The sequence below is a fragment of the Dasypus novemcinctus genome, chromosome 10 (assembly GCF_030445035.2).
Source record: "Dasypus novemcinctus isolate mDasNov1 chromosome 10, mDasNov1.1.hap2, whole genome shotgun sequence".
NCBI classification, from domain to species: domain Eukaryota; kingdom Metazoa; phylum Chordata; class Mammalia; order Cingulata; family Dasypodidae; genus Dasypus; species Dasypus novemcinctus.
The window spans coordinates 25,865,315-25,882,089 of record NC_080682.1 but is presented as its reverse complement, the minus strand read 5'-3'; the positions used below and the strand labels follow the sequence as shown (position 1 = coordinate 25,882,089).

The following is a 16,775-nucleotide window of genomic DNA, read 5'->3' as shown; positions in this document are numbered from 1 at the left end:
TTTGCTGGAGATGTCAAGGACAACACATGAATTAAAGAGATAACAGGAAGCAGCATTTCAATTCTACTCCCACTATTGTGTTTGAGACATTTGTGGAATATGAAGATCTTTTAACACCCTGTTTTAAATCTCAGTTTAACAATGTAAATTGAGTAGGAAAAGAAATGTATCCTCCTCAACCATAGTAACTAAGATTGATCAAATTCAGCTTCAACATTATAATGTGCTGTCACTGCACAATGCTTTTATAAAAGATGAGTTAATTTTTTATAATTAAGTTTTGATTATAGAAGACAGTGTACAACTGAAATATGATATACAGTTTAGCTAAAACACAATAAATAGAGTTAAGAAATAACTTTTTGTTCATCAAAAAATTGAATAATGAATGCACTGCATACCAGAATCTAAATAATTTCTCTTAGGCTGTACATAGACCTATCATATGCTAATAAAATATTTTATGGAGAGATAAAATCCAACAAATGACAATATTCTATGCTATTAGAAACTAAAAATGGATTTCTATTTTTGGATATTGCTTACAAGTAAAGATTTATCTTATAGTTAAAAGACTTCATAGAAATTATCTACATTACCATAAGGATCTGGTAACATGATAGAAAAGATGTGTGGAGTTTAGCCATTTTATCCATCTTGTCTTCAAACAGGAATTTCTATTAACTAATATTTAGTCATTATTAAAATTATTGTGCTTATGTGTATCTGATTTCACTTTAAGAAGAGACAGAGGCTAGAAAGAAAACTATATATATCCTGAATTTAATAAAAATGAAGGCCAATCTGGAAGATTGAATAAAATCATTTTCTAAACTTATTTCCTCAGAAAACAAAGTAGCAGACATCTGTGAGAACAGTTATACAAAGACTGAAGTTGTGAGAATAGAAAGCTATTATAGTGGCTAAAATATGTTCATAAGTGACTACCAGTAATTGGGAATTTTTTGTACATCATTTTAAGTAACCTACCTAGCACCATGCAATCAAAATAATTTAGAATATCTTCTACATGAGAAAACTGGTGCCCTTTGAACATTAAATTCACAAAGGCAACATAGTTGGTTACTAGCAGAGCCAGAATTCAAGCAAAGATTTTTGGCTCTAAGCTTTTTCTTTCTTTTTTTTTTTTTCGAGTGGACCCACAGTTTTTATTCATGTATTTATTTTTAATTTTTGTTTCACATAAAACATAAGAGGTTCCCGAATACTCCGCTCCCCACCCCACCTCCACTCCTCTCACATCAACGTTCCCTTTCATCAGTGTAGCACATTCATTGCATTTGGTGAATGCACCCTGGAGCACTGTTACACCACCTGGACCGTAGTTTACATTGTACTTCACACTCTCACCCAGTCCATCCAGTAGCTTATAGCAGGATATACAAAGTCCAACATCTCTCCCTGAAATATCATTCAGGACAACTCCAAGTCCTGAAAATGCCCCATAAACACTTCTTCCTCCCTCTCCCTGCTGTCAGTAATTCCCATGGCCACCTTCTCTATATCATTGATACAATTTCTTCCATTGCTAGAATCACAACAGTTCTATAGTAGAATACCAGCAAGTCCACTCCAATCCATAATATATTCCTCCATCCTGTGGACCCTGGGATGGCGATGTCTACTCCACCTCTAAACTGAGAATGGGTTCAGATCCCACATGGCTGATGGATACAATTCTCCTGCCTGCAGTTGTAGACACTCTTGGTTCCTGGTGTGGTGGTTGACCATTCTCACCTCCCCATCAGCTGATGTGGGTAAGTCCAGAACTGTTGTTGCAACTCTGCTGAGGTTCAGGCCCTGACTGGCACATGGACAGTCCAGAGATTCAAGTCTCCTGAGCATACCCAAACCTCAGCGCCAATCATATGTTCAGTAAAATTGACAAAGAGGCACGTATAAAGAGGTCACATTTGAGTCCAACTCCATCACAGTCAGGAGAACAAATTCTAAAGTAGGGTCCACTGGCAAGGCAATGAGCTCCAGAGCCATCTGTCATGACAGTAGGACCTGTGTGTCTCCAATAGCCCTCAGGATTACAAGTATCTGGGGTTGTATTTACTTTGACTATCTCTAGGATCCTGCTGAGACATGCACAAGCATGACCCCTCTGGTGACCTCCTGACTTACTTTGAAGTCTCTTAGCCATATAAACTCATTTGTGTTTACCATTTCCCTCTTCTATTCAAGGTCTTTTTCTAGTTGCAGCACCAGCTGCTGATAGTAATAATCCCTCAGCACCAGGGAGGCTAATCCCTAGGAGTCATGTCCCACACTAGGGGGATGGTAATGCATTTACATGCTGAGTTTGGATTAGAGAGTAGCCACATTTATGCAACATGGAGGCTCTCAGGAAGTAACTCTTAGGCACCCTTCACCTCTAGACCTGGTTGAAATTTCAAGTGCACTGGCTCATGAACATCATTGTCAGTATAAAAGGCCCATCATTGAACACTCATTCTTCACTAGACTTTGCCCTTGGGTGATGGTTGCTGTTCCATTGGCGAATGTGACAGAGCTCCCCCAGATGAGAACTCAGCACTACCTCAGCTGTTGTGGGTATCTCTATTGACTATGACAATACCCAATGAACATCCAATATCTATATGCCCTATATGCATGCTCTGGATGACTCACTCCCACCCATGCATCCCCAGTCAATGACACCCCTACCAGTGCTCCTCCCCTGCCATAGTTGAATCCCTCTATGATCCAAAACTTTTTCAAAAATGAAGCCTAAAATATTGCCAAAGTCAATTAGTAAGAAAAATAAATAGTATTGACAAATTTAAAGATTAGAAATAGAATATATAATATATAGAAAAACTAAAATAAAGTAAAAAATAATTTGAGGTATTAAGAAATGAAAAATGTCATAAAACTTTGTTTTTGATGTTTGCCTTTCATCACAGTAATAGGTGTTGCCTTGCATGTACAGTGGCAAGGCAATCTCTTCCATTCCTTCTTAGTGTCTGCATCCCCTTTTTTATGAGAGCAAAATTCTGGAATTTCATACTTTAAAACAATGCAAAATAATATCTTCAAATATTTGAATTCTTTTTTAAAGTCATAAAACTTAAATAACTTAAATTAACAAACAAATTAAAAACTAAAGTGATTTTAGATGAATTAGTTAAAGAGTAAAGTAATTTTAAAATGCATTTATATACCTCCATCTGAAAAAAATTACATATGATTCAAATAGGCATATATCGATGGACAATGGAAAGGTAATTATACAATTTTAAAGAGTACTTTATTTTTACAGCTCCTATTCAGACCATTATCCACAATTAAGAAAATTAAAGAAAATTTCTAATGCTATAGCTCTATTGATATAAATATTTAGAGAGTACTCATTATTTACACTGCTATGTTATTTGGAAGGTATAATTTCAAATTTTAATACAATTTAAGATTATCCAATCTCTACTTAAACATTAAAATATATATTCCTGTTTGAGATATAAGCTTAATAGTTTCTAAAATAGTGTGTAAGTGATGAAAAATTTTTCCTTTTACCTGTGGAGCCAAACTTTTCTCTCAAATTATGCTAAGAATATTATTTTGGGGGGTACATCTACCCATTTATCAAACTATTCTTGAAATTCACATGGCATGAACAAGTAGAAATTATAATCTCTTCTGGGATAGAAGAGCAACAAATTTATTTTTTTCTCATATCATTCAAGTTAATGCTAACAAAATATAAAAAAATATAGTAATAAAGACTATATGGCTTTAATTTGACCTCTGGATTAATAAAGAATTCTCAGCAGAAAATCAAATGCTACAGGTTTGGACAAGTAATCCAATCATACAGAAAATAGTCCTAAACTGAATATCCTAAAATATAGTTTCCTCATTCTGTTAATATAACCTCTTTAATTTCCTCAGTATTTCCTTAAACTTGTATATAACAAAATAGTTTATATTTATTTGGTAAGATTAATTTGCCCTTACTTAAATTGTCCAGTGAAACACTTCTAATTTGAAAGCTAATTTAAGCTCATTTAGAATTTCAAATAGGAGATAAAAAATATAAATATCCCAAACTTATGAATAATAAGAATCAACATGAGAGTTGGAGCAGTAGACAGATATCAGTTTTACTCTATGTGTTAGAACATTAGAACATTTTATATATGGTAGAGTTGAAGGTTAAATGTTTTGGATTTTGAGTGATCTTTTCTCATCCTGTGATCCTATATATTAATCTATAGCAGACTTGTACTTATTTAAGTTAATAAGTTACTCTTTAAAATTCGGAAATTATGTGGATACTGCACCACCAACTTAGTATATAAGTAATATTGGCAGTGGATCTGAATTTAAATGAAGAAAGAAAGAAATAATTATGATACTGATAGACCAATGGAAGAAATTTATATATTAATTAAATCAAATCAAAGTTAATACATAGGATCATTGTAACTCCAATTAAAATTTAAGCAAATTGTTTTTGCAGAAATTGAGAAGATGATTTACAATTTAGGTGAAAAAAATTAATAATTAAGCTCCTCAAAAGAATTGAGAAAAAGAAGAATAAAGTTAGAGGATTCACAGTTTGTCATTTAAGGACTTACAAAGATAAACATTTAGCAAAATATGGTATTGGTGAAAAGATAAATATATGAATAAACGGGAACAAATACAGAGGTAAGAAATATATTCATACATACATGGTCACTTGATTTTAACCAAATATGTTAAGGAACATCAGTGCGCAAAGCAAAGTCTTTTTTTTTTTTTTGGTCACATTTTAAGATGAGGAAACTGGGCCTCAGAGTTCTTAAGTGCTAACACAAATTGTCATAAAATTTACGTCTTGTATCTTAAGATATCTAACAGTAAAGTATATATGTTTATATTTTGTAAGCTTCATTCTATATGAGAGGCCAAAAAATTTGATTCATTCAACAAATAAATGTTAACAAATAGTGGATTATTCCAGAATCATTTATTTTTTGTTGTTGAAGAAATCATCATACTGATGTTTTCAACCAGAATATAATTGGATCATAGTCCCCTTGTGGCTTTTACTGTGAGTTAAAACAGCGTGAATAGAGTCTACGTTTTCCTTTATTGCAAATACAATTTTCAATATAGTTGATTTTTTTGGGTATATCAGACTGATCCCTTTCTCATTTCTCTTTCTGGATATATCTTAAATACTTTCTTCATGTTTATAATGGAGTTTATATTGTACAACCTATATGTATCTATATGTGTAACCTACTGCTTGGAAAAGATACCAACTTGCTTCAATAGCATGCATTTTTTCTGCTTCCTTCTGTTTCCCTTGTTTATGTCACTCTTGCCAGTTTATCAGTTTATAATTTGCACGTCCATTGTCGTAAATACGACTTTTTCTTCTTCAATTGTATACTATCATAGGGATTAAATGTTAGAGTTGTCTATTGAAGATACATTACTATTGGGTGTTGCATCTACCTTTTTAGTTACCTTTACTGATAAACATCATTTCTTCACACAATTCCAAACTATGCTCTTGACTTTTCCCCTTTAAGAATTTTTGTACGGCAGGTCACTTCCAGACAAACTATGTAAATTTCTGCCATTCTGTGAATACTTTAAACTTGCCTCATTTTCAAAGACACTTGTGTCAAAAAAAGAATTTTGGGCTGACAGTTTTTCTCTTTCATGCCTTCAATATATCATCCAATTGCCTTCACACGCCATGGTTTCTGATGAAAGAAAAACACTTAGTTTTTTGGAGGATACCTTTTGTGTGACAAATTAGAATTCTATGTTTATCTTTGGTATTTGTTATTCTGATTAATATATGTCTGGAGCAGGTCTATTTTGATTATTCTGCAAGGAATATGCTGCAATTCTAGGACATGTGTATTTATATCTTTCATAAGAATTTCACTGCAATTTTCTCAAATATCCATTCTGCCCCTTCCCATCTATTTTTCTCCTGGACACTCATGACAAGTATGTATGTTTCATTTGCTCTCTCAAATCTCTGTTACACTTATCCAATTTTTTCTATTCTTTTCTCTAACGCTCATATATTACAGTTCGCTTATACTTTCTTTTTCTTTTTTTTTTTTATCTGCTGTTGTATGCTTCTGGTGTATTGTAATCTCTACTATTTTGTCTTTCATCTGCATGATTTCTGTTATGTTTTCTCTTATACTTAAAAGTCATTTTTTATGCTCACACATTGTCATCTTATCCATTATCTCACTAGCTATATTTTCCTACATCATCTTAAATTGGTTTAGATTTCTTAGAACTTCTTTGAAAAGTTGTTCCAAATTCTATGTCTGCTCTGAAGTTTTAATTTATTTCCTTGATTAATCCTTATCTTCCTGTTTCTTAGTATGGGCTTACAATTTTTTAGATGGGTCTAGGCATTCTGATTATCTCTATGAGATAACTTGGAAAACACATCTTCAAAAAGAATATACGAAGGTTAAAATGCACATGAAAACGTTCTCAACATCACTAGCTATTAGGGAAATGCATATTAAAACCATAATGCAATATCATTTCACATCAACTATAATTGCTACAATTAGGAAAAAAATGGAAAAGAGCATATGTTGGAGAAGATGTGGCAAAATAGGTACACTCAATCATTACTGGTTACAGCCACTGTGGAAGACAGTTTGTCAGTTCCTCCGGAGGCTAATTATAGAATTACCATGTGACCCAGCAACCCCGCTACTTGGTATACACCCAGAAACATTGAACTTAAGTACTTAGACATTTGCACACTAATCTTCATAGTGGCATTACTCTCAATTGCTGAAAGTAGGGAGGAACAAAAATGTCCATCAATCATTAAATCGATAACAAAATTTGGTATATACATTCAATGCAACATTATTCAGCCATCTAAAGGAATGAAATCCTTATACAGGCAACAACATGCATGAACCTTGAGGACAATATGTTTATTGATATAAGACACAGAAAGACAAATATTCTATGATCTCACAGAAGTGAATTAAATGCAATAAGTGAACCCATAGAGTTAGAATTTAGAATTAGTTTACAAGTGGATTTTTCAGGTATAGAGAATGGCTAGTTTATGCTTAATGTCTATAAAATTTATATTTGGTTTGATTTTAAAGGTTTACAAATTGATGGTTGTGGCAGAAGTAATAGTTTGAGTGTTTTTACCAGTACTGAATTATATGGGTGAATTTGGTTAAAGTTAAACTTAGGTCAAAATTGTTACTAGAATAAAATTTGAAATGTAAAACATAGGACTGTATAAGTCAATGAACCCTATTGTAGATAATGGGTTAATGTTCACAGTGTCAGTGTAAGAATGTTCTGACATGAATCATAAAAAATGTATGACACTAATACATGGTGTTAATTATAGAATGATATATGGGAAAAATGCACCTAATGAAAACTATGGACAATGGATAATAGTACTCTTTAGATAATATTTCATCAATTGTAACAAAGGTAACTATTATTTAAAAAATAGTATAATTTTCAAAAAGTGCTATCATTGCCTACGGCAAATATTCCACACCAGCTCAAGGTATTCATGGTAGGATGGTATATGAAAATACAATGTTTTGCAAATGATTTTTCTGGAAACTCGCAGCATCTCTAATAATAATTTTAAAAATTAAACATCTGAGTGGTGGATACAGGCGGTCTGAATGAACCATATTCACAGTGTATTTAAAACTTCATTTGCTGTTAAACAGTAAGGGGAAATTTCAGATAATTTTTAGAATATTTTAGGAGATAGAAAGTAAAATATCAAGTTCAAATATGCAATGAAATCTTGGGCACTGAACACTGTAGTTCTTGCCTATTGCCTAGGTGGTTTTGTGTATTGCCTATTGCCTAGTATCCATCAAAACCTGATTCATATAGACTATTACATAATTATTGGAACCCCACTCCTATTGGAAAACAACAAAAATATTATGTGAAATTTGTATATGTAGGGCAAATAAGTGTATTCCAAATCTGGTGGATGCTTTCATACAGCTATGGTGGAGGCAGTTCTGTTCAAAATAAAAGCAAGAGAAGTAGGGCCCAAACATAAATGGTCATGAAAATCTATTGCTAGAGGGCAAGAATCCCTCAACTATCCATTGGTTTATATTTTGATATAATGAGGATAACAGTCAATGATTCTTTTAAACTTATTTGCTAGTTATGTAATATAAAACTGATTTCAGATTACTACATGCATCATAGTCTCTAAATGGTATTCACTTTAGTTCATAGCCTCTTTATCTTGTTTTAATGGATTAAGAATACCTCAGTGCTGCTGATAAGGATAGAAGTGGTCACAGATGAACACAAAGCGAATGGACACAGAAGAGCAGACGACTGGGGGGTGTGGGGAAGGGGAGAGAGAAAAAAAGGATACTTCAAGAATCATGTTTTGTTTTATTTCATTTTGGAGGAAATGGATAGTTGCAGAATAAAGTTAAGGTACATTAGGAAACAACATATGACGAAAAGGTACCGAAACACAAAAGGAACTGTGAAGTTACATTTAGCTCTGGCATGGATTAGCTGTGAGAGTTGCTATAAAGAGGAAAGAAAGCATTGTGCATGTCTTAGTTTCCTAGATTGTTTAAGCAAACACCGTGTAATGATTTGGCTTAAATAATGGGAAGTTGTTTGCACAAGGTTTTGAGGACCAGCAAATGTCCAAAAAAGACTATCAAGATGATTCTTTTTTCCTAAGACCAGCTGCCAGTGATCCATGGCTCTTCTGGCACATGAAGGACACTTGGGAGCTCTGCTGTTCTCTCCCTTCTCTTTCAGATTTTGTTGATGTTCACAGTCTTGCTTCAGTGGTTTTCTTTCTTTCTGTCTGAATATTATTTTCTTATAAAAGACCCTGGAAAAAGTATTAGAATCCATCTTGAATGAGGTAGGAAACACTTTCACTGAAGTAATCTCATCAAAAATCCTACCTAAAATGGGTCTATATCCACAGGAATGGATTAAATTAAACTGCTTTTCTAGGGTACATGCAGTTCTAAACTACTAGAGAAAACACAATTCCATTCCTGCAACAAGTGCTCATTAAAAAATAACTTTGAGTTTTCTCCTTCTTTGCAAACTTGATTTTCATGTTGATTCCAAGCTTTCTGGAGTTTTCTGCTTTCTATTAAAATATTATTTATATAAACAATTTTAAATTAATTTCTAAAAAGTGATCCATTGCTATTAAAACCTTTAAGAAATATAGTCTCTCTTTACAAATTCTGACTCCTCTCAAAAAGTGTTTAAGTGATTTGATAAAACCTAGTATAATAATTTTTTTGACATTACCCCCCAAATATGTGAAATTTAGATAATATTTCTAGTAAAAATTATATGAATTTAGGATATTAAAACGGGGAACAAGATCACTAAAACCAGCTTTACACCTTTTTCAATCATAATATGTATCACTGGCTTCAAGTCAGATATTATGTTTGTGTGCATATTAATCACCAAAAAAACAAATATATTGCACATAGCTAAAGAACGTATTACCTGGTTCAAGGCTATGTTCTCAAGCACTTTTAATGATTTGGTTTAAGTATTAATTTTGAGAACCAATTATTTGTTAATTAAAAAATAAATCAAGGCATTTGATGATAAAAGTACAATTCCGTGAATCTCATTCATTTATAAAGAAAATTGAAATATGTTAGTATATACTTTTGTCTGCCTAGCCTCCATTCTTTTTCCTCCTTGGACATTGAAATGTACTGCTGTTTTAAAGAAGAGTAAACTTTGAACAATGGGCCTAGCATCACACAGAATTTTCGTAACAGAGCTGAGCGATGAAATAGAATTTAATAGAATTCCAAATTCTATTAAATTTACCTTTCTCCATTGCGACCTTAGTTTATCATTGAACTGACGACAAGAAATGTATCAGGGTTGGAATTTTTCTTGTGAGTTCTAATTCCATATAAGCAGTAATAGATTTGGTTCAACATATTCATCAAATTTTGCATTTTATTTCCTTCAGGTTCTGTTTTTTACTACATCTACATAATACTTTTGTCTCATCCTCAGTTAATAGTTACATCCACCACTCCCCACACTTTTTATTGAGGTCTGCCCTGACTACACCTTTTCCAGTTGCTTTGTCATGTTCTTTTCCCCAAAGCTCACAGTCCCTAGGCTGTATGACATTTTCATTTGTTATAATATTACTTTTTACATTAAATCATGACATATCACTTACTTCTGTATATTTCTCTTCATCTCACACATAGAATATAAGGCTGAAGGGGACAAGGATCTTTTATTCTTTATATGACTGTATACGAGTTTCTGGTACTTTAGATATACTCAATAAAGTATTTCCTTAATAAGTGAATAAAAGAAACTGTTATAATGAACAAAATACATCTAGTTTGTAGTTTATCCTGTAGTAAAACACTTTCCACAAATGTATATACTCTAAATGATGTATTTCATTATTTCAAATTTGTATACCATCCTTTGAAACTTCCCAGCATGTGAGCAATTTATAAAAATTATCAAAATAAATCCATGAATTTCAATTTAAATCAATTTAATCCTTGGCCAACATTTTATCCTCTCCTTCTTTACTGAGCTTGTGTCTTGTTCTCAGCTTATATACCTGAATTAGAAAATCCCATGTTTTCAGTAATTGAAATGTCACCTCTCTTACTATGACATATACTTCCCTTCCCTTCAGGGTTGTTTATTACATGTTTTAGCGCCAGTAATCCTCTCCCTCAGCATCCTTTGAGTAGAAAGTTTCTACTTTAACAGTCTATAAGCTGTTTCTGCCTGTAAAAGAAGTTATGGGCAGAGTAAGACAGAAATACTTTTCCTGGGTCAGGGTTTCAGAATGCCACTAGATAGACTGGAAGAGATATACATACACTACACTGTGCACATAGAGCTCTCTCTGCTTCCTCCAAAACACAGCCAAGGACTCACAATGACAGCAAGTGTTGACTACTCTCTGTGTCCAGAAGGGGTTGGGGGAGACAACAACATGTGCTACCAGTTTTAAATTGAATTTTCTTGATTTGTCACTCACACAGTTACTGCAATCTTTTAACTTTCTTTAACTATTTTTTATTTGTTCATTCATTTGTTTTTTAGTATTGAGGAAGATGGCTTAGCCAGTTTTTGCAAGTTCTACACCAACTATACTAAGTCCCATGAGCTAACAAAAACTAAAGCAAAATTTTTCACTGTCTTTGAATGGTGGCTCTATGTTGCCTGGTTCTCTCCTTCAGAATTTAGCCCTTCTACCAAGAACAGCCTGAGGCAAAAGTGTGGGGCCCTTTTCTTTTTCTAAGCCTGAGTATTCTCCTGGGTTTGTTTCTGGGTCTTAGAAATTCTCCTGTTTATTGGAATTGGAATTCCCTTATTCCTATGAAATAGAATTTTCCCCCTTCTGGATTCTTTGCTGTAAGACTCAAAGCCAGGATTCCTATGCCCCAGACAGACTACTTTCATTGACTGCAACTAGGTTCTGCCTTCAGGTCAAGGTCTGGGAAGACCAAGAGGGAGATTGGACTCCTGGTTTAGGTTTCTGGCTACCACTCTATAGATCAGAACCAACATACTTGCAATCCAGTAAGCTCATAGGAGTTACTCTTCCCTCTCTAAGGAAGAGTCAGCACCTGACAATAAGAGCTCAGGTCCATTTTCTTGAGTTAGAACTTACTCCGTTATTACAAACATTTCTCTTTTTCCTAGAGATTTGAGGAAGATAGTTCAGCCTTTTTAAGTAGTTTTTAAATATTCTGTGAGTGGCTTATGTTGTCACCTTGGTTGCCTAGAAGAAATCATAATAACATGAAGAGTTGCACAATAATTTATGAATGTCTATTTTCTCCTATAGATAAAATACTAGCAATATAATGCAATATAAGTATGGTTTAAAAAATCCATCAGAGGGAATAAGATTTAATATTAAATATTATACTAATCAAACACAAGCCATTAGTGAAAAATCAGAATTTCAAAAATATATGACAAGAAATGAAAATTGCATAGAAATTTGCATTTTAAACAATAGACTAAACACTCCAATTAAAGGCTCTGTAAATGACTCTGTTAAAAGGAAGACTCAATTATGTGTTGTTTATAAGAAATAGTTGAATAGCAAAATGATGTAATCATGTACAACTCTAAATTAAACATATAAAATACTGTGCAAATTAGTACTAATAGATAAAGTAAATCTCTGCTTTTCATGCATATGAAGGTGAATATAAAATATCATAGTATCAATTCTGGTAAAATTATAAAATTCCTTAACAGAGTTTCAAAACATGCAATAAATGGAGTGAGTTAAAAAAGATAAATAAAATTTAAAAATAATGGAATTGAGTAATTATCAGGGCTAAAGCTAATGCTGGCCTTTTAATCTCCAAATCACCTTTTCTTTCTCAGTAAAATTTTTGAAGAATTAAAGAATTGTACATTCAAAAGTTCATCTAATATATATTAGTTTATAAATCTTTAATCCATACCATTATATGCTCTTTTGAAATTCTGTACTATAAAGTTTTCTTGTACCAGTTGCTTCCAGATCTACATGCAAATTGATTTCATTATCATTAATTAATGATAGGTTCATGAGAATGGATTTCATCTAGCTGTATTAGAGGAAGTAATATTTTAGCCATTACTATAATTAGAAAACCTATACTCATCTCAGCAATAATTCTTGACTTTATTCTCTCATATTTCTAATCCAGTACACAAAAATAAAAAATACAAGATGCCCAAATCTTGTTGTGGCAGAATACAATACATATGCTGTGTGAGGAATTAACTGATATTCCCACACCTGACTAGAGAAACTCCACCATGTTTTTAGTTGTGATGCTTCAAAACACCTGTTTATCAGCTGATGCACACTCCTAAAGAAATGATTTACGATGCACCACTCAAGGAAAAATACTTTAAATTGTATATTTTACAAGAGTCTATTTTAACATAGGCCAAGGTGTATTATAAATATTCAATAATAAAATGAGTATATTACTGAAAATTCAGTGTGATAAAGTATGTAAGAACATATGTGTAAATATAAGATTTACATGCACAAAGGTAATACTTGAAAGAAAATACATCTAAAGAATAACATTAATGAATGATTTTTATTTTTTAAAATATTGTTTTATAATAATTTTTTGTAGTGAACAATGTTCAATCCTATGATAGTGTCACACTTTTAAATATAAAATTATCTCATTATGAAAAATGTGTTTCTAAATCACTGTTGGTTAAAAATCTGGCATTTTCAGCCCAGATTAATAAAGTACTTCTCAGGAAATACCTACTCTTTTACCTAGTCATCAATTAACAATAATATCCAAAATGCAGCTCAACATTATGTGACTTTTAAGGAAAGGACAGTTTCTGTTATAAACCTGATACAGATGAATTAGTCCTTGAACTTTGGCATCATGCCAAGCCAACTTTTTTTGAAATTGGTCCCAGATATGATCAAATATTTCATTATCAGCCATTCTCAATATAAGAGGTACCCTGGCCTTATCAGGGTGAAACACGGAATATTCTGCTGTGCTTGTTTCACAGTGGCTCCTTGATATACTTGTATGACATAATTTCCAGGTAAACTTTCTATTTGATGGGGCAGTAAAAAAATTTTTAATTTGCTTTATTTTACCTCTGCTTTGCATATTTTGTTCGTGAGAAAAACTTAACGTTGACAAATTTCTGGAGAATCTATGCTGGAAGAAGTTTTTAAAGCAACTTAGACTCGTGGTAAGTATTAAACTCAAAGAAAGCATTTTAGTTTATCTGAAAAAATGAGGATATTATTAGAACGGTATGCATATACATGTACATATCATGTAGCCCATAACCAAGAAATGCTAGGATTTGTAAAAATTGAAATATAGCACTGTTGCTATCAGCTTAAACAAGATATTCCCATATACTAAAAATATAATTTTTGGAAGAAATTTGATTAATCTATTGAAAAAAATGTGAAAATTAATAGTAATATATGCTCTGTAATGTAAATATCCATAAAGTTTTAATTTCTTTTCTTTCATTTGTAATAAACCATATTGGATAGAAAATGATAATAACTTAGGTCTTAAAACTATCAATGTTGATTACAACTAGAATTTTTTATTTCCTAAAATTAAATATAAATTGAAATATAGGTTAGAGCTTGGAATCTGGACTCAAACAATCTTGCTGGAATCACAGAGCCAATAGCACTTAATAATTGTCACCCTAGATGAATTAATCAGCTTTCTGTGGCCTTGTCCTTGTGTAAAAATTGTACAAAAGTAATACCTATGGTATAATATTTTCATCTGGATAAATGTGCTAATCAAAGGATTTATTAATGATTATTTAATTTTTTCATTCTAATTATACAATATAAATATATATGAGTTTCTCTTATGTAATATCCAAATACTGGTTTTTACTTATTTATAGTTGGCAGACAAGCTTAGATTTTTTTCAGTCATGCTTTACAACCACCTTTATTTATGAATCTCTAGAATCACTAAGCTGATGTTTATATAAATGTCAGACTATGCCTCTAAACAAAAAACATTTTGAGCTCATTAATGTTAAATATAACCTTTGATTTCTCAACAGTTTACAACAGTTGAATGCAGTTATGGGAAGTGGGAATAACACAAATATATCTAACCTCATCTTTATTGGATTGACAGACTCTGAAGTGATCGGACAAGTCCTCTTTATGTTATTTTTCCTGATATATCTGATTACTTTGCTGGGGAATGCAGGGATGATAATGATAATTCGTCTTGATCTCCAGCTTCACACACCCATGTATTTTTTCCTCAGTCACCTGTCATTCCTTGACCTCGGTTACTCAACGGTCATTACACCGAAAACCTTAGAGAACTTACTGACTTCCAACAAGTACATTTCGTTCACGGGCTGCTTTACCCAAATGGCTTTGTTTTTATTCTTGATTATCACTGAATATTTCATGCTCTCGTCAATGGCCTATGATCGCTATGCAGCCATCTGCAATCCCCTTCACTATCCTGTGGTTATGTCCACGAGACTCTGCAGAGTACTGGTCTTTGGCTCCTATGTGATTGGCTTTAGTGAATCATTAGTCGTTGTTCTTTTCATGAGCAGTTTTCACTTTTGCAAATCCAACGTAATCTATCACTTTTTCTGTGACATAACCCCTATTTTAGCCCTATCCTGCACTGACACTAGTGATACTGAAATCATGATATTCATTCTTGCTAGTTTCAATGTAATCGTGCCTCTTATCACAATATCTGTGTCCTATGGGTCCATTCTGTCTACCATCCTAAAAATTAATTCCACTTCAGGAAAGCGCAAAGCCTTCTCTACCTGTGCCTCCCACCTCCTCGGAGTCACCATCTTTTATGGCACTATAATTTTCACTTATTTAAAACCAAAGGAATCATACTCTTTGGGAAAGGATCAAGTGGCCTCTGTGTTTTACACTATGGTAGTCCCCATGCTGAATCCATTCATTTATAGTCTTAGGAACAATGAAGTGAAAAATGCTGTCATTAGAGTCATGCAGAAGAGAAACGGCTCCAAACAATTCAAGTGACAGTGACACTGTACATTTAAATGCTTCTTTTCTTTCCTCTTTTTGTATTTATATGCTCTCTGAATACAGTAGAATCCTTTAATTAATTTGCATTTATGTTCAGCCCTACTATATTAGACCCTGTATGTTATGGGATATTTCCCAGATTTTAGAAATTTGCATAATAATTGGAAGCCATGAAATATACTTTATTATGGGCTTTAAATGTGTGACTTTGCTTGCAAGTAATATGCAAAAATAGTGATATTATTATTTAAATTGTATCATAGAAACCCCCACGCAAACTCGAGTTTCAGAGAATTTTATTAAGAGGGGCTTTTTCAGAAATTATTCAATTTATTCTGTAGAGAAGAAATATAGCATAATCTCCAGAGTCTGATTTGGACTAGAAAATCCAGATTTAGATTCTAGATCTTTAAATTCTTTATCTTAATAAGTCATTGAAAGTTCAAATCCATTTTCCTCAACTAATCAGACAAATTATTTAAATCCTTAGTGTTATTTTAAAGAGGAAATAATATGTTGAATGGAAATAATTTAGTGCAGTCCTAATACATTTGGACATGATCATCAGAATGCTTAAATTCTTTCAAAATTTTGAATACAAAATAGATTGTGCTATGAAAATGCTCACTAGTGGTTTATAAATATTAATACTTGGTCTAATCTTATTCATAAACCAATAGCTAAATAGAAAAGAGAGCACATCAGTATTTGTTCTTAGAGCAAAGTAATATATTGTGATAGAATTAAGTTATAGAAAAAAGTATATGAACATTGAAGAATATTTGGAACACATTTTAAATTATTAATGAAGTGAAACTTTTTAATCATATTTGAAAGTTTGTTCATAATCTTCTAGACAAACCTCATCTATAAAATGTACCCAAACATTTCTATTATTCCAAATATGAACTCTGTACGTTTTCACATTTACTAATATTTTCTTTTAAAAATGCTTCTATGCTCTCTGAATTATAGTATTAATTTTCACTAATACTCAATGGATGCTTAAGAAAGCATGTTTTTTACATTTTTGTATATTTATTTTCTTTATGGAAACTTAAGCTATAGTTATTAGATATATAATTTTTTTGTCTTTAAGGGATTTATATTCTTTTAATTATTTTAGATTTTCCAAGTAGAATTATATTTTTTCATTTTCTTAAATAATTTT

General features: G+C 32.2%; 1 protein-coding gene across 1 annotated transcript; it reads left to right on the top strand.

Moving 5' to 3' along the window:
• Nucleotides 1–14,650: 14,650 nt before the first annotated feature.
• On the top strand, nucleotides 14,651–15,598 carry LOC101411002 (olfactory receptor 8H3-like). The gene has a single exon (XM_012518253.1). It carries the CDS (start codon nucleotides 14,651–14,653, stop codon nucleotides 15,596–15,598), a length of 948 nt encoding a protein of 315 aa, XP_012373707.1.
• Nucleotides 15,599–16,775: the final 1,177 nt, after the last annotated feature.